General features: G+C 67.1%; 4 protein-coding genes across 7 annotated transcripts in view; 3 read left to right on the top strand and 1 right to left on the bottom strand.

Moving 5' to 3' along the window:
* Window positions 1-23: 23 nt before the first annotated feature.
* CNPY2 (canopy FGF signaling regulator 2) lies at window positions 24-5,013 on the top strand. Of its 3 annotated transcripts, none has more exons than XM_065043692.1 (6): window positions 24-163; window positions 619-743; window positions 3,185-3,300; window positions 3,432-3,629; window positions 3,806-3,902; window positions 4,533-5,013. In XM_065043692.1, the coding sequence occupies exons 2-6, from the start codon at window positions 644-646 to the stop codon at window positions 4,574-4,576; spliced, it is 555 nt and encodes a 184-aa protein (XP_064899764.1). In that variant the 5' UTR covers window positions 24-163; window positions 619-643; the 3' UTR covers window positions 4,577-5,013. The 3 variants fall into 3 exon arrangements, with proteins under 3 accessions (XP_064899764.1, XP_064899763.1, XP_064899761.1); XM_065043691.1 differs by having other exon boundaries at window positions 147-252; XM_065043689.1 differs by lacking the exon at window positions 24-163 and adding an exon at window positions 198-350.
* A 679-nt stretch (window positions 5,014-5,692) lies between these two features.
* On the top strand, window positions 5,693-11,098 carry CS (citrate synthase). The gene is made up of 11 exons (XM_065043669.1): window positions 5,693-5,868; window positions 7,761-7,808; window positions 7,915-8,022; window positions 8,109-8,174; window positions 8,253-8,384; window positions 8,475-8,663; window positions 8,751-8,950; window positions 9,424-9,553; window positions 9,628-9,729; window positions 9,812-10,021; window positions 10,489-11,098. The coding sequence occupies exons 1-11, from the start codon at window positions 5,815-5,817 to the stop codon at window positions 10,657-10,659; spliced, it is 1,410 nt and encodes a 469-aa protein (XP_064899741.1). The 5' UTR covers window positions 5,693-5,814; the 3' UTR covers window positions 10,660-11,098.
* Window positions 11,099-11,870: 772 nt separating this feature from the next.
* On the bottom strand, window positions 11,871-13,626 carry COQ10A (coenzyme Q10A). Of its 2 annotated transcripts, none has more exons than XM_065043687.1 (5): window positions 13,464-13,626; window positions 12,618-12,737; window positions 12,345-12,537; window positions 12,166-12,267; window positions 11,871-12,067 (listed from the first exon to the last, which is right to left on the bottom strand). In XM_065043687.1, exons 1-5 carry the CDS (start codon window positions 13,541-13,543, stop codon window positions 11,900-11,902), a joined length of 663 nt encoding a protein of 220 aa, XP_064899759.1. In that variant the 5' UTR covers window positions 13,544-13,626; the 3' UTR covers window positions 11,871-11,899. The 2 variants fall into 2 exon arrangements, with proteins under 2 accessions (XP_064899759.1, XP_064899760.1); XM_065043688.1 differs by having other exon boundaries at window positions 12,618-12,840; window positions 13,464-13,613.
* A 140-nt stretch (window positions 13,627-13,766) lies between these two features.
* ANKRD52 (ankyrin repeat domain 52) overlaps window positions 13,767-25,001 on the top strand; it is a 24,468-nt gene continuing 13,233 nt past the window's right edge. The window contains exons 1-12 of the mRNA XM_065043646.1: window positions 13,767-14,759; window positions 17,751-17,834; window positions 18,405-18,483; window positions 20,155-20,225; window positions 20,876-21,076; window positions 21,173-21,260; window positions 22,121-22,263; window positions 22,385-22,597; window positions 23,443-23,521; window positions 23,957-24,071; window positions 24,151-24,233; window positions 24,324-24,441. Of these exons, the coding sequence (XP_064899718.1) occupies window positions 14,439-14,759; window positions 17,751-17,834; window positions 18,405-18,483; window positions 20,155-20,225; window positions 20,876-21,076; window positions 21,173-21,260; window positions 22,121-22,263; window positions 22,385-22,597; window positions 23,443-23,521; window positions 23,957-24,071; window positions 24,151-24,233; window positions 24,324-24,441 (1,595 nt within the window). The 5' untranslated portion in view covers window positions 13,767-14,438. The remainder of the gene's footprint in view (window positions 14,760-17,750; window positions 17,835-18,404; window positions 18,484-20,154; window positions 20,226-20,875; window positions 21,077-21,172; window positions 21,261-22,120; window positions 22,264-22,384; window positions 22,598-23,442; window positions 23,522-23,956; window positions 24,072-24,150; window positions 24,234-24,323; window positions 24,442-25,001) is intronic.

The following is a 25,001-nucleotide window of genomic DNA, read 5'->3' as shown; positions in this document are numbered from 1 at the left end:
TCCGGGGGAGGGGCCAGGGCGCTCACGGGGCGGAGCCAAGTCCAACCACGCCCCCGCGGGGCCGAGCGCCACGCGGACCGGGCCCTTGGCAGGGCCGGGGCCCTCGGCGCTCGCCGCGGGCTGGCCCGGCTGCTGCCTGCGCACGGGATGGCCCCGTCACGAAGTGAGGAGCCGCCCCGACCGGTCTTACCGGCTCTGTCGCTCCGCTTGGCTCGGTCACAGCCTTCCACGAGTTGTCTTCCGCCTCGGCGGGTCGGGCAGAGGGGCGCGCCGGGACAGGCGGCGCCGAGGGCAGCGCCCAGGCGGCCGGCCGTGCCGGGGGGCGGTGGAGCGGGCCGGAGCGCGGCGCGGTGCGGGGGCTCGAGCGGGAGCGGGGGCTCCGGGGGGCGAGCGCCGCCCTGGGCGGGAGGGGGCGCCGAAGGGGGCTCCGGGCTCCGTTCTATAGGGGAGGGGGCTCTATAGGGGCCGCCAGAGCCAGCCTCGTAGAGCAGGGGGGTCCCTGCGGTGTCCGGGGGCTCGGAGGGGACAAAGCCCTGTGCACCGGGGGGGTCTGTACGGGACGGGGGTCCCGGGGGCGGGACACGGGCTGTGGGGACACGGAGCCGCCCGTATCCGCAGGTCGTGCAGCAGCGGAGCCGTGAGGATGAGGGGCCCGATCCCGTCGGTGCTCAGCTTGGCCGTGGCCCTGGGAGCGTTGCTGCCCGCGGCCGCTGCCCGCCGGAGCCAGGACCTGCACTGCGGAGGTGGGACGGGACGGGACGGGACGGGACGGGACGGGACGGGACGGGACGGGACGGTGGGGATGAGATGGGACAGGACAGCGGGGATGAGATGGGACGGGATGGGATGGTGGGGACAGGACAGTTGGGACGAACTGGAATGGGACAGGACGGTGGGGACGGGACAGGATGGTGGGGATGGGACAGGATGGTGGGGATGAGATGGGACGGGTTGGGATGGGACAGGATCGGACAGGATTGTGGGGACGGGGCAGGATGGTGGGGACGAGATGGGACGGGACAGTGGAGGCAGAATGGGACAGGACAGTGAGAATGAGATGGGACAGGACAGTTGGGATGAGCTGGGATGGGACAGGATGCAGGGATGGGACAGGACGGTGGGGACAGGACAGGATGCAGGGATGGGACAGGATGGTGGGGATGAGACGGGACGGGTTGGGATGGGACAGGATCGGACAGGATTGTGGGGACGGGGCAGGATGGTGGGGACGAGATGGGACGGGACAGTGGAGGCAGAATGGGACAGGACGGTGGGGACGAGATGGGACAGGACAGGGTGGCGGAGACAGAATGGGACAAGACAGCGGGGATGAGCTGGGACGGGACGGGATGGTGGGGACAGGACAGTTGGAAGAAACTGGAATGGGACAGAACGGTGGGGACAGGACAGGATGGTGGGGATGGGACAGGGTGGCGGGGATGAGATGGGACAGGTTGGGATGGGACAGGATCGGACAGGATGGTGGGGATGGGACAGGATGGTGGGGACGAGATGGGACAGGTTGGGATGGGACAGTGGAGACAGAATGGGACAGGACAGTGAGAATGAGATGGGACAGGACAGTTGGGATGAGCTGGGATGGGACAGGATGCAGGGATGGGACAGGACGGTGGGGACAGGACAGGATGGTGGGGTTGGGACAGGGTGGTGGGGATGGGACAGGGTGGTGGGGATGAGCTGGGGTGGGACAGGATGGTGGGGACAGGACAGGACAGTTGGAAGAAACTGGAATGGGACAGGATGGCGGGGATGAGCTGGGATGGGTTGGGATGGGACAGGATCGGACAGGATTGTGGGGACGGGGCAGGATGGTGGGGACGAGATGGGACGGGACAGCGGAGACAGAATGGGACAGGACAGTGAGAATGAGATGGGACAGGACAGTTGGGATGAGCTGGGATGGGACAGGATGCAGGGATGGGACAGGACGGTGGGGACAGGACAGGACGGTGGGGATGGGACAGGATGGTGGGGATGAGACGGGACGGGTTGGGATGGGACAGGATCGGACAGGATTGTGGGGACGAGATGGGACGGGACAGCGGAGAGAGAATGGGACAGGACAGTCAGGATGAGCTGGGATGGGACAGGATGGCGGGAATGGGACAGGACAGTGAGAATGAGATGGGACAGGACAGTTGGGATGAGCTGGGATGGGACAGGATGCAGGGATGGGACAGGACGGTGGGGACAGGACAGGACGGTGGGGATGGGACAGGATGGTGGGGATGAGACGGGACGGGTTGGGATGGTACAGGATCGGACAGGATTGTGGGGACGGGGCAGGATGGTGGGGACGAGATGGGACGGGACAGCGGAGAGAGAATGGGACAGGACAGTCAGGATGAGCTGGGATGGGACAGGATGGCGGGAATGGGACAGGACGGTGGGGATGAGATGGGACAGGACAGGGTGGCGGAGACAGAATGGGACAAGACAGCGGGGATGAGATGGGATGGGACGGGATGGTGGGGACAGGACAGTTGGAAGAAACTGGAATGGGACAGAATGGTGGGGACAGGACAGGATGGTGGGGATGGGACAGGGTGGCGGGGATGAGATGGGACAGGTTGGGATGGGACAGGATCGGACAGGATGGTGGGGATGGGACAGGATGGTGGGGACGAGATGGGACGGGACAGTCAGGATGAGCTGGGATGGGACAGGATGGCGGGAATGGGACAGGACGGTGGGGATGAGATGGGACAGGACAGGGTGGCGGAGACAGAATGGGACAAGACAGCGAGGATGAGCTGGGACGGGACGGGATGGTGGGGACAGGACAGTTGGAAGAAACTGGAATGGGACAGAACGGTGGGGACAGGACAGGATGGTTGGGATGGGACAGGATGGTGGGGACGAGATGGGATGGGACAGGACAGTGGGGACAGGACAGGAGAGTGGGGACAAGATAGGACAGGATGGTTGGGACGAGATGGGATGGGGCAGGAAGGTGTGGATAGGACAGTTGGGATGAGCTGGGATGGGACAGGATGGCAGGGATGGGACGGGAAGGTGGGGTCGAGCTGGGGTGGGACAGGACGGTGGGGACGCGCTGGGGCTGCCACTGGGACCCACTTGTCCGGTGGCCGTTGCTGCCCGCGCTGCTCGGGGACAGACAGACGCTGCCGAAGGGTCGGCGGAGCTGACACTGTCCCCGCAGCGTGCCGGGCGCTGGTGGACGAGCTGGAGTGGGAGATCGCCCAGGTCGACCCCAGGAAAACCATCCAGATGGGCTCGTTCCGCATCAACCCCGACGGCAGCCAGTCGGTCGTGGAGGTGAGAGCCTCCGTCCCTCGGCACAGCTCCGGGTGCGCGTGGGGGCGTCAGAGCCTTTCCCAGCCCCCCAGGGGACAGGTGCCAGCCCGGTGTCCCTGTCCCGCTGTCACGGCCCCGCTGACGTCCCGCAGGTGCCCTACGCCCGCTCGGAGGCTCATCTGACGGAGCTGCTGGAGCGGGTGTGCGAGAAGATGAAGGAATACGGGGAGAAAGTGGATCCGGCCACGCACCGCAAGAGCTACGTGCGGGTGATCTCCCACGACGGGACCAAGATGGACCTTTCTGGGGTCAAAATTGATGGCGACGTGGCCTCCAGCCTGAAGTTCGCGGTGCGCACGGGGCTGGGGCTCGGTGGAGGTTTTGGGGGGCGGGACCCCCAGTCCTTCCCGGGGCTGGTGGGGCGGGGGCTGCTCCTGGGCTGGGGGAACCTCGGGGCTCCCCCGGTGCGGTCGGTGTCCCCCGTCCCCGTGCGGGTCTCGCTGACCCCGGGCGGTTCCCATTGCAGTGCGAGAGCATCGCCGAGGAGTACGAGGACGAGCTGATCGAGTTCCTGTCGCACGAGGCCGACAACGTCAAGGACCGGCTGTGCAGCAAGCGGACGGGTGAGCGGCGCTGGGACGCGCCGGGGGGGCTCCCGTGCCGCCCCGGGAGCCGCGGCGGCTCCCTCGGGTTGCAGAGTCCTCCCCAAACCCCGATATCCCCGCGTAGCAGCCCCTCTGCCAACCCAGCGCCGGGACCCCGCGGTGGTTTTGGGTGCCGTGCCCAGGCCTGGGGCTGTGCCAGGGCAGCTGCTGTGCCGGCTGCTCCACACCCGGCTCCTGGCGCAGCCGTGGCCAAGCGCCCGCCCCGCCGGGCTATTTCCAGCTCACAAACACCCGGGTCAGGGCACGGCGCGACCTTTGCGCTTCCCGTTAACGAGCACGGCCCCGGTTTGTTACCTGTGCCGCGGGGATGGACCAGGGTGGGTCTCTGTGGACCCGGCACGGGCTGTGGGGGACACGCGCCGTCCCCGGGGGGGTCCCGCGGTGCCGCTGCCTGCGCCCTGCCCGCTCCGGCCAAACAGCCGCGACTGTCATTGGCCCCAGGACGGCACAGGTGTCCCTGGTGCAGGTGTCCCCGGCACAGGAGTCGGCTGCACCCAGCCCTGTGTGTGGCAGAGAGGGGACATGTCATCGGGGAGGGGTCCCAGGGGCTCTGCCCCATCCTGATCGCACCGTCCTTTGTCACCGCAGACCTGTGCGACCACGCGCTCCACATCCCGCACGACGAGCTGTGACGCGGAACGGCCGTGGCTGCCACCGGAGGATGGTGACGACCCGGCGGCCTCACGGGACCAGGACGGTGCCAGGCTCTGTCCACATGTCCCCTACCTCTTGCTCCGCCTTGTCCTGCTGTCCCCGCCGGGACGGGCAGACGTGCCGGGGAGGACGGTGGGTCCGGAGCTGGTGCAGCCGCCGCCTCCCCTGCCCGGTGCTCCGAGCCTATTTATTCACCGTCCATCCGCGGTGTTGGGGACACCGGGACACCCGCCCTGCTCCCCAGGACATTCCAGCGGCCGCGCTGCCACCCAGGGACCTTCCTGTGCCGCTGCCAAGGGACACGCGGGGGACACAGGGACAGGTTCAGGTGCGCGGGGCCGGTTTTGGGACCCCCTCCCTGGTTCAGGCAATAAAGAGGCTGCGCGGCGGCTGAGCTGCGGGGCCGCCCAGGGCAGCGCTGGCTCCTGTGGGGATGGGGACAAGGGACGCGGGCGGGGGGGACACGCTGGGGGCAGCCCCGTGTGTCCCTGTGGTGCCTCTGGTGACCCATCTCCCCATCAGCCCGCGGCCCCGTGTCACCCGGCGCTGCCGCCACGGGGACGCCGGGGGTCCGGCCCTGCCTGGCGCTGGTGCCACCGCCTGTCCCTGCGCTGGGGTCACCGGGTCAATGCCCTGGGGTCACTCGCGGCCAGGCCCCACCCCCTGCTGCAGGCCGCTGACGTCACCGTGTAGCCATGGCAACATCACAGGGTGACCCTGAGCCCGCGGTGGCTGAGCCGAGGATGACGTCACGGCCCCGGGTGACCTCATAGCGCATGGCCACGCGCTTGGTGACGTCACAGGGCTGCCCCGCGCCACAGCCGAGCGGCACAGAAGCACCGATGCGCCCGGGAGGATGACGCAGCGGCATGACGTCACGTACGATGTGGCGTGACGTCACGAGAAGGGGCGGGGCGCCGCCTCACCCCACCCTAGGCCACGATCAGGCGAACGCGGCGGCCACCTATAGCCCAGCCCCCCCCGCCGACTCTTTTGCCTAGCCCCGCCCCACGGCGCGCAGCGCGGCCAATGGCGAGCGGCTCGTCCCCGAGGGGGCGGAGAGAGGGGCGGGATTATGCTAATAACCAGCGCGGCGCCGCGCCCCGCCCCGCCCGCCGCGCTGAGGACCCCCGGCCGCCGCCGCCGCCGCTCGCTCCGGCCCCGCGCCCGTTCCCGCCCGTTCCCGGTCCCGCTCCCGCCCGGCCCCGCCGCCGCCATGACGCTCCTCGCCGCCAGCAGCCGGGCGGCCGCGCGCCTCCGCGGGCCCAAGGTGAGGGCGCCCGCCCCGGCCCTGCCGCGCCTTAAAGGGGCGACGCCGCGAGGGGGGGCAACTTCTTAAAGGGGCGACGCAGGGGGGGGTGGGGGGGAAACGGGGGGGGGCGCTGCCTTAAAGGGGCCGCGTACCGGCGGGAAAGGGGCGCGGGGCCGCGCGCTGCAGCACGTGCTGGGCGCCGGCAGCGCTCGGAACGAGCGGCGGGGCGGGGGGGCTGCGTCCCCGCCCTGGGCTTGGGGGAGCCGAGGGGGGGTCACCATGGGGGCACCGGAGGGGGCTCCGGGCTCGTTGCTGCAACCGCCCCCCGGGGGTCCCCGCGCTGTTGCCGCCCGCACCGGCTGAGCCCGGGGTGGGGGGGCCCACGGCCGCCCCGGGAGTTCCCGCCGTGCGGCGCCGGGACTGGGGGGGCGGGGGTCCCTTCCCGCTGTTGCAAAGGGCATCGCGGTCACGGCGAGTCCCGTCCCCCCGCAACCGGCCCGGGGGGGTCGAGGTGCCTCGGGGTCGGGATGGAGGTGGGGGGGGGGGGGTCGAGCACCGGGGCGGCCCCGGGGCCCCCCCACCCGTTTGCCTTGGCCGCGGCCCCGGTGTTTCGTAACAGCCGCTGCAGCGTCTTTATTGACCGGGCGTTATTTTGGGAGCCGGGGCCCGGCCCGGTGTGTTGTGCTGCCCCACTTGGCCCCGCTGCCCCGGGGGGGGGGGTCACACCCCGATCCCGACCCTTCCGCTCCCCGCCCCCCCGGCTCCTGCACCCGCTGCCCGGGGTCTCCCGCACCCCGACCCGCCGCGGGTCCCGTTGTGCTCCAGCGCTCGGTGTCACCGGCAACACGTGTGACCTTGAGCCGTCGTGACAGCCCGACCGGGGTGCGGGGGGGGCCCCGCGGCGGCAGCCGCCTTGACCTTGGGCCGCCGCCTCCATTGTCCCCACCGGCATTTCCCCTTCCCGGTGCCGCCTGTTGCGGGGGACACGCTGCGGTCACCGGAGCTCCGGCCGCGCTCGGGGTCCCCCCGGTGTGCTGGGGGGCTCGGGGGCAGGTGTTCACCGCGGCGCTGGGTCCCCCCCGCGCCCCCCTGGCAGCCGGTGGAAAAAACGAGTCATGTTCCGCCTGTGCCGCAGGCGCTGCCGCAGCTCCGCACCGGGGGGGCACCCCCGGCACCGCTTTCCCGTCCCGCTTCGCCCCCCCCTCCCGGTGTCTGTGAGCGGGTTGGGGTGCCGGTGAGCCCCGTGTCCCCGTGCCCGGTGTTCCCGTCACCGCGGTGTTCCCGGCGGCCGGAGTCCCCACGCGCGGGCGAGGAACAAAGATCGGCTTCCCCGGCGCAGGAAGACCGCAGCGCTGCGGCCTGGCACGGCTCTGGCACGGCTCTGGCACGGCTGTGCCGGCGCTCGGTGGAGTGGGAAGGGAAGGGAAGGGAAGGGAAGGGAAGGGAAGGGAAGCGTCGGCCGCTCGCTCGGGTCCGGCTCGTGCGTGACGCGAATGAGATTCGGCACCGGCTCGCCCGGTTGATCCGGCGCGCGTGGGCGAGGGAAACCGCGGCGGCTGCCGGGTGCGGCGTCCTGGTGAGACGGGATCTCACCGGAGTCGCGGGGCGGCTGCTGCTGCAGGAGCTGCGAATGTTCAGGGGGGGGGCGGGGATGTTCTGGGGGTCTCCGTGGTGCTGGGGGTGCTCTGGGGAGCTCTAGGGGGTCCAGGGATGCTTTGGGGAGCTCTAGGGGGTCCAGGGATGCTCCATAGGGCCGGGGATGCTCCATGGAGCTGGAGATGCTGCAGGACTGGGGATGCTCCAGGGCTGGGGGCCACTTCTATGGCTACCCGCCCCCCACCACCCCAAACCGGGGCAGGGGGCCACGTGGCCGCGCTCCCCCCATTTAACCCCGCGTCTCTCTCCCGCAGAACGCCTCGTGCGTCCTCTTTGCCGCCCGCCACGCCAGCGCCGCCACGGTAAGAGCCCCCGCTGCCGCCACCCTGTGTGGTGCTGGGGGGGGGCGTGTGCTTGGCCCCCCCAACCCCAACCGCCGGGTCTCACAGCCCCCTCCCCCGTCCCCAGAACCTGAAGGACGTCCTGGCCACCCTGATCCCCAAGGAGCAGGCGAAAATCAAGAACTTCAGGCAGCAGCACGGCAACACGACCATCGGGCAGATCACGGTGGACATGGTGAGCGGAGCGGGGGGGCCGCCGCATCCCCGCCATACCGGGGGTCACCGGGCCGCGCCGCGACCGGTAACCGCGTCCTCCCGCAGGTGTACGGCGGGATGAGGGGCATGAAGGGGCTGGTGTACGAGACCTCGGTGCTGGATCCCGATGAGGTAGGGCCCGATCCTGCCCCCCCCGCGGCACCCGCTGGGCGATGCCGCGGTGGGTGACGCTCACGCCGGGTTCTCCAGGGCATCCGCTTCCGCGGCTACAGCATCCCCGAGTGCCAGAAGCTGCTGCCCAAAGCCGCGGGGGGAGAGGAGCCGCTGCCCGAGGGGCTCTTCTGGCTGCTGGTGACGGGTGAGATGCCCACCCAGGAGCAGGTAACACCCGTGGGGGGGCGACACGGGGGGGAGCTGCCGGTTCTCAGCGCCGCGGCTCAGCCCCCCCGTGTGTGTCCCCCCCCCACCAAGGTGACCTGGCTGTCCCGGGAGTGGGCCCGGCGCGCGGCGCTGCCCTCGCACGTGGTGACCATGCTGGACAACTTCCCCACCAACCTGCACCCCATGTCGCAGCTCAGCGCCGCCATCACCGCGCTCAACAGCGAGAGCAAGTTCGCTCGCGCCTACGCCGAGGGGATCCACCGCGTCAAGTACTGGGAGGTATGGGGGGGCGGGTTTTTGGGATGGGGTTTGGGTGCTGGGGGGGTTGGGGGATGCGGTGGCCCCGTCTCACCCCGCCCGCCGCAGTTCGTGTATGAAGACGCCATGGACCTGATCGCCAAACTGCCGTGCGTGGCCGCCAAGATCTACCGCAACCTGTACCGCGAGGGCAGCAGCATCGGCGCCATCGACCCCAACCTCGACTGGTCGCACAACTTCACCAACATGCTGGGCTACAGCGACCCCCAGTTCATCGAGCTGATGCGGCTCTACCTCACCATCCACAGGTTGGGGGGGACAGGGACGTCCCTGCGCTGCTCTGGGGGTGTCACCAAGCGTGGGGACCGGGGCAGGGAGTGTGACGGTGCCCTAATGCTATAGGGGTGGTTTTGGGGGCCCTCGGTGGGGACAGGGACGTCCCTGCGCTGCTCCCACCAAGCGTGGGGACCATGGCATGGAGTGTGATGGTCCACAAATGCTATAGGGGTGGTTTTGGGGGCCCTCGGTGGGGACAGGGACGTCCCTGCGCTGCTCTGGGGGTGTCACCAAGTGTGGGGACCGGGGCAGGGAATGTGATGGTCCCCTAATGCTATAGGGGTGGTTTTGGGGGCCCTTGGTGGGGACAGGGACGTCCCTGCGCTGCTCCCACCAAGCGTGGGGACCGGGGCAGGGAGTGTGACGGTGCCCTAATGCTATAGAGGTGGTTTTGGGGGCCCTCGGTGGGGACAGGGGTGTCCTGACCCCCCCCGTGTCCCCGCAGTGACCACGAAGGGGGGAACGTCAGCGCCCACACCAGCCACCTGGTCGGCAGCGCCCTGTCCGACCCGTATCTCGCCTTCGCCGCCGCCATGAACGGGCTGGCCGGGCCCCTGCACGGCCTCGCCAACCAGGTGGGCGCCTCGTCCGTCCCTCCGTCCCTCTGTCCGTCCCTCCGTGCCGCCCTCACCCCCGCTTTGCTCCGCAGGAGGTGCTGCTCTGGTTGACCAACCTGCAGAAGGAGCTGGGCGGGGAGGTGTCGGACGAGAAGCTGCGGGATTTCATCTGGAACACGCTCAACTCGGGCCGGGTGAGTCCCGTCCACCCCGAGGGGGTTTCCCGTGGCCGCGCCGCCGCTCTGACCCCCCCACTTTGTCCCCCTGGTTGCGCAGGTGGTGCCGGGCTACGGGCACGCGGTGCTGCGCAAGACGGACCCGCGGTACAGCTGCCAGCGCGAGTTCGCCCTCAAGCACCTGCCCCAGGACCCCATGTTCAAGTTGGTGGCCCAGCTCTATAAAATCGTCCCCAACGTGCTGCTGGAGCAGGGAAAGGCCAAGAACCCCTGGCCCAATGTGGACGCGCACAGCGGGGTCCTGCTGCAGGTGAGCTGGGGGCGTGGGGTCTCCCGTGTGAGGAAAGGCTGAGGGAGCTGGGGCTCTGGAGCTGGACAAGAGGAGCCTGAGGGGGGACTCATTCCTGGGGATCAAGATGGAAAGGGGGAGTGTCAGGAGGATGGAGCCAGGCTCTTCTGGTGACAACCAGTGACAGGACAAGGGGCAATGGGTGCAAACTGGAACACAGGAGGTTCCGCTTAAATATGAGCAGAAACTTGTTCCCAGTGAGGGTGGCAGAGCCTGGCCCAGGCTGCCCAGGGGGTTGTGGAGTCTCCTTCTGTGCAGACATTCCAACCCGCCTGGTTCCTGTGTAACCTCATCTGGGTGTTCCTGCTCCATGGGGGGATTGCACTGGATGAGCTTTGAGGTCCCTTCAACCCCTGATGGTCTTGGATTGTGTCCTTGAGGGGATCAGGGGGGTTGCAGAGCCCCCCTGACCCCCCCGTTCCCCGCAGTACTACGGGCTGAAGGAGATGAACTACTACACGGTGCTGTTCGGGGTGTCGCGGGCGCTGGGCGTCCTGGCGCAGCTCATCTGGAGCCGGGCGCTGGGCTTCCCCCTGGAGCGCCCCAAGTCCATGAGCACCCCCGGCCTCATGCAGCTGGTGGGCTACAAATCCGGGTAAAGAAGGGACGGGGCGGGGGGGCCACGCTTCCCCCTCCCCACGCCGGGAACGCTGCGGCCCCCCCCGCCCCGGACCCGCTCCGGTGCTGAACCCCGTCTGGGGCTCCTCTGCCCTCCCTGGCTAAGGGGGGGCTCCCCGCACCCCCCGGCAGCACCACGCACACTGGGAGCCCCCCCAGGCTCCCCCATTGCTGGGCTGGGGGGGGCCCCTCCACCGCCCCCCCCACCCCAAGAGGGTTCAGCGCAGCCCCAGGTCCGGGCCCCCCAGAAGGGACTCGATACACTCCTCCCCGCCCCCCCCCCCGTGTTTGTGTGACCCCCCGCCCGATGCCCCCCCCCCAAACCGGAGCTGGGCCCCCCCCGGCCCCGGCCCCTCGCAGGGATTGGGCACTTCTGTACAAACAACGAGAAAATGCAAAATAAATGTTTTTATTAACAAAGGCGGAGCCCCCCCCCCTCCCCACCCTGGGGGGGTCAGGACCCTGGCTCTGGGATTGCGGGGGGGTCAGGGGATGGTGCCCCCCCCCGGGCTGCCACTCTAGTGTCTCTGTGGTGGCGCTTGGCCCCTGGGGACCTCGGTGGTGGTGGCACAGGGACCAGCCTGGGTTGGGGGGGTCTCAGTGCACAGCCCCCCCCCCAGTCGCTGAATGAGCCCGTGGAAAACGCTCCTTATTGGCCGGGGGGGGCTGGTGGCTCAGGGGGACCCTCTGCCCCCCCCATGGGTGTTGAGAGCCCCCACATCCCCCCACCCATGAGCTGGGACTGAGGAACAATGGGGGTGGCAGGAAGGGTGGGGGGGGGATAGCGGGGCCATCCTGGTCCCTGGGGGGGGCTGGGGGTGGTGGGGGGGCGGGGGGGTCAGCGCCAGCCACCCCATGACCCCCCCTGTGCGTGTGACTTGTGCAAAGTGTGCAACTTCGAGCGGGCGCTGCCGGGGCGGGGGGGGAGGGGTCCCCTAGTTTGGGGAGAGGGGGGGAGGGGGGCAGTTCCGCTCCCATTGGCAGAGCCAGGGCCCCCCCCCAGCACCCCCCCCTTTGCTGAGGGGTAAAAATTAACCAAAAGGGGGGAAAAAACCCAACTCCCGACAACTAAAACAAGAATTAAAACCAAGATCAGCTCTAGAACCAGGGAGTCCAGCGCGGCGCCCCCTGCGCCGGGGGGGGGGGGGCGATGGGGCAGCGGCGCACTCAATAAATATCCTCTTTTTTTGGGGGGAGGGGGAGGGGGGCGCTGAGCCGCCCTCACGTCTGGTGAACCTCGTGGGTCATGAGCTCGCGTGGGATCCGCGTCTCGGGCCCGAAGCTTTTGGCCGCCCGGCGCTCGAAAGCGGCCACCATCTGCTTGACCACCTCGTCGAAGAACACGGTGGCCAGCTGGGAGTGCAGCAGCGAGCGGAACTCGAAGGAGATCTGAGCGGGGAGGGAAAACGGACGGCGTGACCCCCCCCCCAACTTAGTGACAGAATTGTCCCTCTTGTCCCCCCCGCACCGCGTGGGGTTTGTCTCACCGAGAAATCCACGGTGCTGGTGCGGGGGTAACCGGGGATGCCGGGGCTGAAGCGCCAGTTGGTCTCCAGGTGGTTGAACAAGCGCCCGTCGGTGCAGACGGCCTGGGGGGTGATTTGGGGGTTACGGGGGGGTCCCAGCAAGCATTGGGGTGCCCCCCCCCCCCCGCCGCGGCGCTCACCTTGACGAGGTGCGGGCGGACGAGGGTGACGATGGAGGTGTAGCGCTCCAGCACCGGGGGGAAGCCGACCTCCAGCTGCGCCTTGACGTGGCCACTGCGCTTGGCCACCACCTCCGACTTCTTGCACCACGGCACGAAGTTCTTGTAGTCCTCCACGTTGGCCACCACGTCGTACATCTCCTGCATGGAGTACCTGGGGAGGGGGGGGGGGGGATGCAGGGGGTGCTGGGGGTGTCACCCGTTCCCCCCCACCCCCGGATCCCCAGCACTCACCCGATGATGCGTCGCTCGGAATATTCCTTGCGCTTGTTGGTGAGGTTGAGGAAGGGGCGGCTGGGTTGGGGTCCCCCCCCGGCGCTGCCCCCCAGCCGCAGCCCGCACAGCCCCGTGTGCCTGGTGGGGGGGGGGGACACGGGCTCAGCGGCACCCCCGGTACCGGCACCGGCACCCCCGGGGACGTCCCAGCGGCAACGCGGAAACCTGACCTTGGGGACACCTAATGCGGAGCGGGGACAACGGCCCGGGACCCCCGGACGGTGCCATTGCGGGGGGGACACGCGGCTTGTCACCCCGCCCCCCCCTCCCCGGTGTCACCACGGGGCGGTGACTGTGACCCCGATGTCCCCGGGGGGGGCGGGTCGGACTGGCCCCGCCGCCCCCACCCCCCCCACCCCGCGGGTGTTTTCAGCGCGTCCCGGTGCCGCGGACGCGGCGCTGGCAGCGCCGGGGGGACCGGGAGCAAACCGGGACCGGCTCCGGCTCTGACACCGCGGAGAAGCTGCCGGTACCGGGACACGGCCGCTCCCGGGGCTTGCCGCACGCCGGGCCGTGCGCCGCCCCGTTCCTCCCGCGGAGCCATCGCCGCCCCGCGTCCCCCCGCACGCCCCTCCGGGGTCCCCTCGGTCCCCGCCGGCCCGCGGGCTCCGGTACCGCCCCGCTGGGGGCTCCCGGGGCCCGCTCGTCCCCCCCGCTCCCGCTCGTCCCCCCCGTGGCCTCGCCGGTGCCCCCGGGCCCTGTTTGTCCTCCGGCCCCGCTCCGCCCCGGCCCGGTCCCTCCGCCCCGCCCGGTCCCCGCCCCGGTGCCGCCGGTCGGGACGCCCCGGCCAGCGCGGGCGCTCACCTGCCGGGCGGGGCCGCCGCGGCGCGCAGCCGCTGCCGCGCCCCGAGCTGCATGGCGCCGCGGAGCCGCCGGGCCGCCATGACCGGGGCCGGGACGCGGCTCCGCTGCCCTCGCACCGGCGCCGCCGCCGCCGCCGTGACCTCTCACCCCGTCCGTGACGTCACCGCGTCGCCATAGAGCCCGCGCGCGTCACGGGTCCGGTGGGGCGGGGCCTGGCGACGCCTCCCGCGCGGGGCACGACGGGAGTTGTAGTCCGGGCCGCGCGGGGGGCGATGGGAAGTGTAGTCCCGCTCGCCACCGCCCCCCAGCGGGGGTCCCCGTGTCCTTCCCGCCCCGGGACAACCGGACGGGAACCGGGGCAGAGCGGCCCCGCTGGGCTGCACCGGCCCGCGGCCCCGCCCGCCTCCCCAAGCAGCGCCCGGTGTGCGGCTGCCGGCTGGAGCTGCTGTTGGGCTCTGTCCGGTCACCCCCGTTAGGGAGCCCCCGGTGCGGGACCCCCGGCCTACGGCAGCGCCGGACGCACGATGGACACAGCCCCGGTAGCACCCGCCTCCCCCGAACGCGGCTCGGCCGGGCCGCAGCGGTGCTGCCGCGGGTGTCCCCGCTCGGTGTGTCCCGGTGGGCGTTTCGGGGACGGGAGCGGCGGGAGCCGTGCCCGGTCCGTCCCGTCCCGTCCCGTCCCCAGGGCGGCCACGACCCCGCAGTCCCGACCCCCGCTCGTTCCGCGATCTGCGGTTCTGTCCGGGCAGGGGCCGCACAACCGACGCTCCAAGTGCCCCCGCTGGGGCCGGGGGCACCGCGGGGACCCGGAGCCGCTGGGGAGGGGGCGAAGTGATGCCCTGACCCCCCAAACCGGCCCAGCTCCCGGCAGCGCGTCCCGGGGATGGGGCGGGGGCTGCCGGGCGATGCCCCGGTACCGGCTACAGGCGCCCTGGGGGGTCCGGTTGCAGCCCCGCACCGGGGTGGAGGGGGGGGATGTGCCGCCTGCTCGGTGCCCACGGGGAAGCGGCTGCTCGGGGGGTCCCGGGGGAGCCCCGGGGGGCTCCGGCTGCGCTCCCTGAGGACGCGGGCCCGGGGCCGCCCCCCCGCAGCGCGTCCCCCGCCCGGTTCCGGCCATGGCGACCGGCGGCGGCGCTGCGGCCCCGGCGGCGGCGGCCGCTCCCCGGGCGGTGGGCGGGCCCAGGCGCTCCCCGCCCCGCCAGCCGCCCGAGCGGAGCCGCCGCGGCCGGAGCCCGATGCCGGGAGCTGGGCGCTGAGGGCGGCCCCGAGATGGGGATTCTCAGCATCACGGACCAGGTACCGTCGCCCCGCCCGCCTTACCGCCCCGCAGCCCCGCGCCGCGCCCGGCCGCGCCGCCACGCCAGCCCGGGGATGCGCGGCCTAGTCCGCGCCGCCGCCGCGGGGCCCGGCCGCCGCCCCAGGCCGCGGCCCCCCGGCCCGTCCCCCTCCGCCGAACGGTCCCCCGGGCCTCCCCGCCGCGGCCCCGGCCCGGCCTGGGCTCGCCCCGCACCGCGCTCCGCTCCGCCCGCGGCCGCCGGGACCCGCGCTCGGTAACCGAGGCCCAGCGGCGGCGGGAACCCGGCCCGCGAAGGGCGGGACCCTGGGGACGGGACCCGAGGAGGGGAGAGCCCCCCGCGCCAGGAGCGCGGACCCGGGCGGGAATCCCCGCTGCAGGAGCCCCCGGCCCGCCGGGACCGCGACCCCCGGGACGGGACCGCGACCCACGGGACGGGACCGCGACCCCGGCTGCGCCGCCCCCGGCGGGCCCTGGGGACACTGCTGGGGTGCGGGGTGTCCCCATTGGGTTTGGGGACACTGCTGGGGTGCGGGGTGTCCCCATTGGGCCCTGGGGACACTTCTGGGGTGCGGGGTGTCCCCATTGGGCCCTGGGGACACTGCTGGGGTGCAGGGTGTCCCCTTTTGGTTTTGGGGACACTGCTGGGGTGCGGGGTGTCCCCATGTGGTTTTGGGGACACTGCTGGGGTGCAGGGTGTCCCCATTGGGTTTTGGGGACACTTCTGGGGTGCAGGGTGTCCCCATTGGGCCCTGGGGACACTGCTGGGGTGCGGGGTGTCCCCTTTTGGTTTGGGGGACACTGCTGGGGTGCGGGGTGTCCCCTTTTGGTTTTGGGGATACTGCTGGGGTGCGGGGTGTCCCCATTGGGCCATGGGGACACTTCTGGGGTGCGGGGTGTCCCCATTGGGTTTTGGAGACACTTCTGGGGTGCAGGGTGTCCCCATTTGGTTTGGGGGACAAACCTGGGGTGCGGGGTGTCCCCATTTGGTTTTGGGGACATTCCTGGGGTGCAGGGTGTCTCTGTTGGGTTTTGGGGACACTACAGAAATGCAAGGTGTCCCCATTGGCCCCTGGGGACACTTCTGGGGTGCAGGGTGTCTCTGTTAGGTTTTGGGGACACTCCCTGGGTGCAGGCTGTCCCCTTTTGGTTTTGGGGACACTTCTGGGGTGCAGGGTGTCTCTGTTAGGTTTTGGGGACACTGGTGGGGTGCAGGGTGTCCCCATTGGGCCCTGGGGACACTCCCTGGCTTCAAGGTGTCCCCTTTTGGTTTTGGGGACACTACTGAGGTGCAGGGTGTCCCCATCACTTTTGGGGACGCTGCTGGTTTACAGGGTGTCCCCATAGGCTTTTGGTGACACTGCTGGGCTGCAGGATGTCCCCATCACTTTTGGGGACAACGTTGGGGTGCAGGGTGTCCCCAGTGGGGGCTTTCCTGGCCCTGTCCATCTCGGGGGGTCACCAGGGACCCCCTGTCCCTGCTGTTCGCAGTTCGGGTCCCTTGTGCGCCGTGGCCGGAGCCGTCCCGGTGACCCCGGCGTCGCGGTGACTCGGGCACCCGTGTGATTCACAGAAACCACCTTTACCCACCCCAAATTGGGACCGCAAATACGGCGAGTTTAACCCCCGCCGGGGGGTGAGGAGGGGAGGGCTGGGGGCCAGCGACTGATCTGGGCTTTAAATAGGACTTTTTTGGTAACCAAAACATTTCTTTTTCCCTGTGAACGGGGGGTGGGTGCGTCAGCCCCAGCGCCGCCGGGACCGCTCGGGGCATCATTAGTCTGCGATTCTTTCCTATTTTTTAAAAAAGCCCCTTATTTTTAATGAGTGAAGAGCGATGCTGAGTCTGCTGCATTCCCAGGGAGTGACTCACGCCTTCCCTCTGACCCGGGATGTGTTCCCCGTCCTTAACCGCTGCGAGGGGTTGCCTTGAAAGCCAAGCTCTGTTCTTCCTCCCGGAGGTGGAGATAAGCGGGACTCACCGTTTTAACCGTTAGATCCAGGCCTAGGCGGGTGGGCAGGGCTGTGCCGGGGTCGCGGCGCCGTCTGGTTTGGCAGCGACCATGGGGTGCTGAGCCCTGGAGACCCGTGGCAGGAAAGCGGTGGTTTTTAGGCCTATGGGACAGAAATCAGGGCGTGGGGTTTTTGGGCGATGCCCGGAGGTTTGGTGGCACCAAACGCGGTTCTGCCGCAGCTGGGCCAGGGCTCTGCTCCCGGTGCTCACCGAAGCACGGTGGGGAACTTGCGGGCAGCAGGTGACGGGAGGAGCTGCAGGCCGGGCTTTGCCACGTCAGGCTTTGCCAGATCGAGCTTTGCCAGGTCGGGCTTTGCCAGGTCGGGCTTTGCCAGGCCGGGCTTTGCCAGGTCGGGCTTTGCCAGGCCGGGCTTTGCCAGGTCGGGCTTTGCTAGGCCCGGCTTTGCTAGGTCGGGCTTTGCTAGGCCCGGGTTTGCTAGGTCGGGCTTTGCTAGGCCGGGCTTTGCTAGGCCGGGCTTTGCTAGGCCGGGCTTTGCTAGGTCGGGCTTTGCTAGGTCGGGCTTTGCTAGGTTGGGCTTTGCTAGGTCGGGCTTTGCTAGGCCCAGCTTTGCTAGGTCGGGATTTGCTAGGCCCAGCTTTGCTAGGTCGGGCTTTGCTAGGCCCAGCTTTGCTAGGTCGGGATTTGCTAGGCCCAGCTTTGCTAGATTGGGCTTTGCTAGGCCTGGTTTTGCCGGGCCTGTCTTTGCTAGGTTGGGCTTTGCCAGGCCCTTTGCACCCACGGGGAGGCTTTTCCAATGTCTCCATGGTCTGTTCGCCAAGAAAAGCGCCATCGGTGGCTTGAAAGTCGGTGCCTGGTGCCGGCTGAGCCCTGGACGGACACGAGGAAGCTGCTGGTGGCCCTGGCTGGTTCTTGGAGCGGGGTCCCAGCTACGCGGCGGTGACGGAGGCTCTGCTGGGCGGTGACGCCGCTCTGGTGTCGTCCCCACCTGCGTGACTTGGCTTCTCCTTCCCTCCGCAGCCTCCTCTGGTCCAAGCCATCTTCAACCGCGACATCGAGGAGGTGCGGTCGCTGCTGAACCAGAAGGAGAACATCAACGTCTTGGTGAGTGCCGCCAAACACCGGGCTGAGCTCCAAGTTCAGCCCGTTCCGCGGCAGCGGCTCCTCCAGGGCTCTGGTGCAGCTCTCAGCCGTGCTGGTGCCTTTTTGGCACGTTCCTCTTGGGTTCTCGTCCCCGGCTGGTTGTGCCGGGGACCCGACAGCTCCTCGTGCTCTGGCATCGGGAGAGAGCGTTGGGATTGTTCCGCTGAGCTCTCGCGCAGCTGCCGGAGGAATAAACCCACAATTGTTAACGCTTAATTTCCTTTCCGCGCGCAGGTTTAGAAATGTCGTTGTTCGTTCGGTGACCTGCCAGCTGGGTTTCGCTTTCACGTCCTCCCGCCTGGTTGTGCCGGCGCGAGTTGTTACCAATAAAATAAAAGCACCGCCGCTTTTCCAGACGGTTTTTAACCTCGTGAAAAGCAATTACAGCTTCCCCTCTACAGCCCCGTGGGGTGCCGGGTTTGGGCAGTTTTGTCCCCGTCCCATGTCCCCGCATGTGCTGGGGCAGGCTGGGGTGTAGGAAGGATGTTCTAAGAGGGATCTCCATGCTCACAAACACATTTTGTTCCTCAGGACCAAGAGAGACGGACACCGCTGCACGCTGCTGCCTACATCGGAGATGTCGCCATCCTCGAGCTCCTTATTTTGTCAGGTAAGGGCCGGGACCGCGGAAACGCCGCTGAGGTTTGTTCAGACAGAGACACGTCTTGGCGCTGAAGTAGCCAAGGTGGAAACCGAACTGGGAGGTGGGGTAGACATGGTCTACCTTGACTTGACATTTGACAGTCTGCCACAGCATCCTGCAGCTGAACTGGGGGAGTGCGGTCTGGATGAGCCGGTGGTGAGGTGACTGCGAACTGGCTGGAGGGAAGAAGCCAGAGAGTCGTGGTCAATGGGCAGAGTCCAGTTGAGGCCTGGATCTAGTGCAGTGCCTCAGGGGGCAGTGCTGGGGCCGGGATTATTCAATATATTCATATATATTGAATATATTAATATATATCCAGGTTCCAGTATAAATTGGGAATGAGCTGTTGGAGCGGTGAAAAGGGAGCTGTGGGTCCTGGGGACAGCAGGGTGACCATGAGCCAGCACTGGGCCCTTGTGGCCAGGAAGCCAATGGGACCTGGGGGGGGTTAGAAGGGGGTGGTCAGTAGGTCAGAGAGGTTCTCCTGCCCCTCTGCTCTGCCCTTGAGAAAATGGATTAGTTCAGATACTATCAGGATATACTTGGGGAACATATATGTGTATATAATATATACAGCCATAGCACCCTGAGAATGCCTGATCTCGGAAGCTAAGCAGGGTCGGGCCCGGTCAGTACTTGGATGGGAGACCAGTGGGAATTCCGGGTGCTGTGGGCTGAGCCAGCACTGGCCCTTGTGGCCAGGAAGCCAATGGGACCTGGGGTGGGTTAGAAGGGGGGGGTCAGTAGGTCAGAGGGGTTCTCCTGCCCCTCTGCTCTGCCCTGGGGAGACCACACCTGGAATATTGTGTCCAGCTGTGGCCCCTCAGTTCCAGCAGGACAGGGAACTGCTGCAGAGAGTCCAGCGCAGCCACCAAGATGCTGGAGGGAGTGGAGCATCTCCCGTGTGAGGAAAGGCTGAGGGAGCTGGGGCTCTGGAGCTGGACAAGAGGAGACTGAGGGGGGACTCATTCCTGGGGATCAATATGGAAAGGGGGAGTGTCAGGAGGATGGAGCCAGGCTCTTCTGGTGACAACCAGTGACAGGACAAGGGGCAATGGGTGCAAACTGGAACACAGGAGGTTCCACTTAAATCTGAGCAGAAACTTGTTCGTGGTGAGGGTGGCAGAGCCTGGCCCAGGCTGCCCAGGGGGTTGTGGAGTCTCCTTCTCTGCAGACATTCCAACCCGCCTGGTTCCTGTGTAACCTCATCTGGGTGTTCCTGCTCCATGGGGGGATTGCACTGCATGAGCTTTCCAGGTCCTTTCAACCTCTGACACTCTGGGATTCTCTGAGGGGGCAGCTGAAAACCAGAGGATTAACTCAGATTCGGCTCGTGTTATTTGGCGTCAAACTGCCCTTCGCTCCCCCGGGCCGTGCGGGGAACCCTGAGGCTGCTGTGATCCCGCGTGACCCCAACACGGAGAGACGCAGCGAAATCCTTTGTGAGAGCTTGTTCAACAGGACCGGGGACGTTCAGCCCCGTCTGCAGAGCGTGGGACGCCCAGATGCGCCCTGCGTTGATTTTGTGCTGACTGGGGCTGACACGGGTCCGGAGAAGTCTCACCGCTCGGTCCCCTCTCGCCCGGTGGGTCCCTCGAGGTCACCTCCCTGTCCCCAACACCTCTCGTTGCTCCGCAGGTGCTAATGTTAACGCGAAGGACACGGTTTGGCTCACCCCGCTGCACCGCGCGGCGGCGTCTCGGAACGAGGTGGGTTCTGCGTGACCCTTTCACCGGGAATGGGGCCGTGCTGCTCCTCTTGTCCGCATCCCACTTGGTTTGGGTGGGGATGGATGTTCCCGTTAGAGTGGGGAGGCTGAAAATGAGGGATGGAGAAAAATCTCCGTGTTTTATCCCTCCATCCTTCAGGAATTCACATGTGGGGTTTCCCCATGACGCCCCCGTCCCCCCTTTCCCCGGGGTTTTGTCTCATCCAGCTTCGCGTTTCTTTGGGGGGTGATGGGGCCAATTCCAACAAATCTCATGGGAAAGATTTCCCGACTGTTCAGGTTTTGTGGGTTTAACTTCACCCCGCTTAACTTTGTCCTGTTTTGAGTTTCTGGGGAGTGAGAAACTCTGTGGTCGTGTCGGTCGGAGCCCTGAGTGTGACACACAGGTTGAGTCACCACACATTGGGGTTCACATTGGATATTGGGGACAATTTCTTTGTGAAAGGGCTGTTGGGCATTGAACAGGCTGCCCGGGGCGGTGGTGGAGTCGCCATCCCTGGGGGGTTTGATACACATGGAGATGAGGTTCTCAGGGACATGGGTAGTGCCAGGGGTGGGTTAATGGTTGGACTCGATCTCGAGGGGCTTTTCCACCCAAAAATGATCACGATTGTGTCTCTGCGCCACCAGAAGGCACTTCACCTCCTCCTGAAGCACTCGGCGGACGTCAACGCCCGCGACAAGTACTGGCAAACGCCCCTGCACGTCGCCGCCGCCAACCGGGCCACCAAGTGCGTGGAGGCCATCGTCCCCCTGCTGAGCACCGTCAACGTGGCGGACCGCACGGGCCGCACCGCGCTGCACCACGCCGTGCACAGCGGCCACCTCGAGGTGCGCACGGGGGGCCCGCGCGCGGCCCCCAAATCCCGGGCGGGCGGGGGGGAGCGGCGGCCGCACCTTTCATTGCCTCCCCCCCCCACCCCGCAGATGGTGAACCTGCTGCTGAACAAAGGCGCCAACCTGAGCACTTGCGACAAGAAGGACCGGCAGCCCATCCACTGGGCGGCTTTCCTAGGTGGGTGTGCTGGGACCCGCTCTGCACCCACCTGGGATGTTGGAGCCAGGGGGGTCGGGCTCTGCTCCCCAGGAACAAGCGCCAGGAGCAGAGGAAACGGCCTCAAGTTGCGCCAGGGGAGGTTGAGGTTGGAAATTTGGGGTGTTTTCTTCCCCAAAGGGCTGTTGGGTGTTGAACAGGCAGTCGTGGAGTTGCCATCCCTTGTGGGGTGAATACATGAGGTTCTTGGGGACATTTTAGTGCCGGTGAAGGGTTGGACATGATGATCTGAGCGCAGCTTGATGTGGCGCAGCAGGTTTCCCTTCTGGGTGAAGGAGGCTCCGCACTGGTTGCAGTGGAACGGCCTTTCTCCTGCAAACACACACAAACTCCTCATTAAACAGCGCTTTGCTAAGCTTGCGAAGGAGCAGCTTGTAGATCAACAGCCCGAGGGAGCAGAAGTTTGACAAGGAAAGTCCCAGTTTAGCGACTCAAATCCTGCTGTTGGTTTTGGGTCCCTCACAAGAAACACCTTGAGGTGCTGGAGAAGGGAACGGAGCTGGGGAAGGAGGTTGAGGTTGGAAATTAGGGAGAATTTATTCATTAAAGGGCTGTGGGGCATTGAACAGGCTGCCCAGTGCAATGGTGGAATCACCATCCCTGGAGGGTTGAACAGATGAGGTTCTCAGGGTCGTGGGTAGTGCCAGGGATGGGTTGTATCACTCAATCTTGGGGGGTTTCTTCCACCCAGAATGATTCCCTCATTCTATAACTGTTCCAGTATCTTCTCCCGCATTGCTTCTCCCTGTGGCTCCACCTTTCGGGGTGCTGGGACCCCCCCTTTCCCGGGTGTCCCGGCTCTCACCGCTCTCTCCAAACAGGGCATTTGGAAGTTCTGAAGCTGCTGGTGGCCCGGGGAGCTGACGTGATGTGTAAGGACAAGAAGGGCTACACTCTGCTGCACACCGCGGCTGCCAGCGGCCAGATCGAGGTCGTGCGTCACCTGCTGAGGCTGGGGGTCGAGGTGAGACCCCCGCGGCCGCGAGCGGGGTGGGACGGCAGCGGGAGAGGGCGCTGGGTGCTGCCGAGCGCCTTTATTCCCCTCCTGCGTCTCCAAATCCGCCGGGGTTTCGTTCTTCCCGCAGATCGATGAACCAAATTCCTTCGGCAACACTGCACTTCACATCGCCTGCTACATGGGCCAAGACGCCGTGGCCAATGAGCTGGTCAATTACGGCGCCAACGTCAATCAGCCTAACGAGAAGGGCTTCACCCCTCTGCACTTCGCCGCCGTCTCCACCAACGGGGCCCTGTGCCTGGAGCTCCTCGTCAACAACGGGGCCGACGTCAACTTCCAGGTGCGGGGCTGGGGGAGCCCCTGGCTGTGTGGGGAGCTCAGGGGAGCTCAAGAGGTGCTGGGGAGCTCGGGGAGGTGCTGGGGAGCTCAGGGAGGTGCTGGGGAGCTCGGGAGAGCTTGGGGAGGTGCTGGGGAGCTTGGGGGAGCTCAGGAAGGTGCTGGGGAGCTCAGGGAGGTTCTGGAGAGCTTGGGAGAGCTCGGGGAGGTGCTGGGGAGTTCGGGGAAGCTCAGGGAGGTGCTGGGGAGCTCAAGGTTTGGGGGAGCTCAGGGGTGTGCTGAGGAACTCAGGGAGGTTCTGGAGGTCTTGGAGAGCTCGGGGGAGCTCAGGGAGGTGCTGGGGAGCTTGGGGGAGCTCAGGGAGGTGCTGGGGAGCTCTGGAGAGCTTGGGAGCTCAGGAGAGCTTGGGAGAGCTCGGGGAGGTCCTGGGGAGCTCAGGGAGGTTCTGGAGAGCTTGGGGAGGTGCTGGGGAGTTCGGGGAAGCTCAGGGAGGTGCTGGGGAGCTCAAGGTTCGGGGAGCTCAGGGGTGTGCTGAGGAACTCAAGAAGGTGCTGAGGAGCACAGGGGAGCTCAGGGAGGTGCTGAGGAACTCAGGGAGGTTCTGGAGGTGCTGGGGAGCTTGGGGGAGCTCAGGGAGGTGCTGGGGAACTCAGGGAGGTTCTGGAGAGCTTGGGGAGGTACTGGGGAGCTTGGGGGAGCTCAGGGAGGTGCTGGGGAGCACAGGGAGGTTCTGGAGAGCTCGTGGGAGCTCAGGGAGGTTCTGGGGAGCTCAGGGAGGTGCTGGGGAGCTCGGGGGAGCTCAGTGCGGGTGCTGTGGAGCCTGTTGCGACGCCCCGTTGCTCTCCACAGAGTAAGGAAGGGAAGAGCCCGCTGCACATGGCCGCCATCCACGGACGGTTCACGCGCTCACAGATCCTCATCCAGAACGGTGAGCGGCTCCTCCGTCCAGCCCGGGCTCAGCACGGGCGCTTTGCGAGCTGGACGGTTGTCGCTCGGTTCCGTTAAGCTCGTGTCCTCGAGGGCAACGAAGCGCAGACCCTGGGGCTGAAATTCCAGCTGGGTCAGAGCCGCCGCGGCCGCAGAGCGTTCCCGCTGCTGCGTCCAGCCTGAAAGACGATATCTCGCCGCTTGGCAGGCACCTGGGGTGCAGCGGAGGCTCTGCTGGGTGCATCCGCTCGTGGGGGCGCGGGGAGAGATCCCATTGATGCCCTGGGCTCGCAGGGTACCCGCAGGCTCTCATTACAGCTCTCCACGATGCTGAAGGGACTCGGGTTATCGCCGTGTCCCTGCGGTGGGGACGCGGCCGTCGGAGCAGCGGGGATGCGGAGACTCGCTGGTGATGCTCTTGTCTTCCCCTCTCTAGGCAGCGAGATTGACTGCGCTGACAAATACGGCAATACCCCCCTCCACGTTGCTGCTAGATACGGCCACGAGCTGCTAATTAGTACTTTGATGACGAATGGTGCTGACACTGCAAGGTAAGGGGGGACGTTTCCTCCCCGGCCCTGCGCCGCACTGGGGACACCGAACGACCCGTCCCCACTCCTGTCCCCACAGGCGTGGGATCCACGACATGTTCCCTCTGCACTTAGCTGTTCTCTTCGGATTCTCAGACTGTTGTCGTAAGCTACTTTCCTCAGGTGAGCGGCTCATTCCCCCACTTCCCTGCGTGGGGACACCGGGGGGACCCCCGAGCGTCCCCCTGACCCCGTGTCCCTCCCGCCGCCCAGGTCAGTTGTACAGTATCGTCTCCTCGCTGAGCAACGAGCACGTGCTGTCTGCGGGCTTCGATATCAACACGCCGGACAACCTCGGGAGGACTTGCCTCCACGCTGCTGCTTCGGGAGGGTGAGCGGTGCCCCCAGCCAAACCGGACCCTCATCCTCGCCATGCGGTGCCGCGCATTGGTGGGGACGGGGGGTCGGAGCCCTGGGTGCCGTTCCTGGCGCTGGGAGAGAGTGGAGACCTGTGTTTAGAGCACGAATGAACACGGAAACCTTTTAGCCCTGTTCTGCCGCTGGCTCTGACTCATCCCGGTCATTCACGGCTTAAAAATGGGGTTAAAACGCTCCCTTGGCCACGGGTTCATGAAGGACCCTTTAGTTTGGAGAAGAGGAGACTAAGGGGGGGACCTCATTAATGTTTATAAATATATAAAGGGTGAGTGCCATGAGGATGGAGCCAGGCTCTTCTCGGTGGCCAGCAATGATAGGACAAGGGGTAATGGGATCAAGCTGGAACACAAGAGGTTCCGCTTAAATTTGAGAAAAAACTTCTTCTCAGTGAGGATAACAGAGCACTGGCCCAGGCTGCCCAGGGGGTTGTGGAGTCTCCTTCTCTGCAGACATTCCAACCCGCCTGGTTCCTGTGTAACCTCATCTGGGTGTTCCTGCTCCATGGGGGGATTG

Source organism: Columba livia, chromosome 29 (genome assembly GCF_036013475.1).
Source record: "Columba livia isolate bColLiv1 breed racing homer chromosome 29, bColLiv1.pat.W.v2, whole genome shotgun sequence".
In the NCBI taxonomy this organism is placed as follows: Eukaryota; Metazoa; Chordata; class Aves; order Columbiformes; family Columbidae; genus Columba; species Columba livia.
The sequence above is the reverse complement of the archived record's forward strand: the minus strand, read 5'-3'. Positions and strand labels throughout refer to the sequence as shown.

What these genes read in the sequence shown, in the direction of transcription:
- CNPY2 (XM_065043692.1), top strand. Translation starts at nt 644, where the DNA reads ATGAGGGGCCCGATCCCGTCGGTGCTCAGCTTGGCCGTGGCCCTGGGA. An exon ending in CCTCCAGCCTGAAGTTCGCG is followed by an intron (nt 3,630 to 3,805) that starts GTGCGCACGGGG and finishes TTCCCATTGCAG; the next exon opens with TGCGAGAGCATCGCCGAGGA. An exon ending in GCTGTGCAGCAAGCGGACGG is followed by an intron (nt 3,903 to 4,532) that starts GTGAGCGGCGCT and finishes TTGTCACCGCAG; the next exon opens with ACCTGTGCGACCACGCGCTC.
- CS (XM_065043669.1), top strand. Translation starts at nt 5,815, where the DNA reads ATGACGCTCCTCGCCGCCAGCAGCCGGGCGGCCGCGCGCCTCCGCGGG. An exon ending in GGCAGATCACGGTGGACATG is followed by an intron (nt 8,023 to 8,108) that starts GTGAGCGGAGCG and finishes GTCCTCCCGCAG; the next exon opens with GTGTACGGCGGGATGAGGGG. An exon ending in AGATGCCCACCCAGGAGCAG is followed by an intron (nt 8,385 to 8,474) that starts GTAACACCCGTG and finishes CCCCCCACCAAG; the next exon opens with GTGACCTGGCTGTCCCGGGA.
- COQ10A (XM_065043687.1), bottom strand. Translation starts at nt 13,543, where the DNA reads ATGGCGGCCCGGCGGCTCCGCGGCGCCATGCAGCTCGGGGCGCGGCAG. An exon ending in TCCGCCCGCACCTCGTCAAG is followed by an intron (nt 12,268 to 12,344) that starts GTGAGCGCCGCG and finishes ATCACCCCCCAG; the next exon opens with GCCGTCTGCACCGACGGGCG. An exon ending in CCAGCACCGTGGATTTCTCG is followed by an intron (nt 12,068 to 12,165) that starts GTGAGACAAACC and finishes CTCCCCGCTCAG; the next exon opens with ATCTCCTTCGAGTTCCGCTC.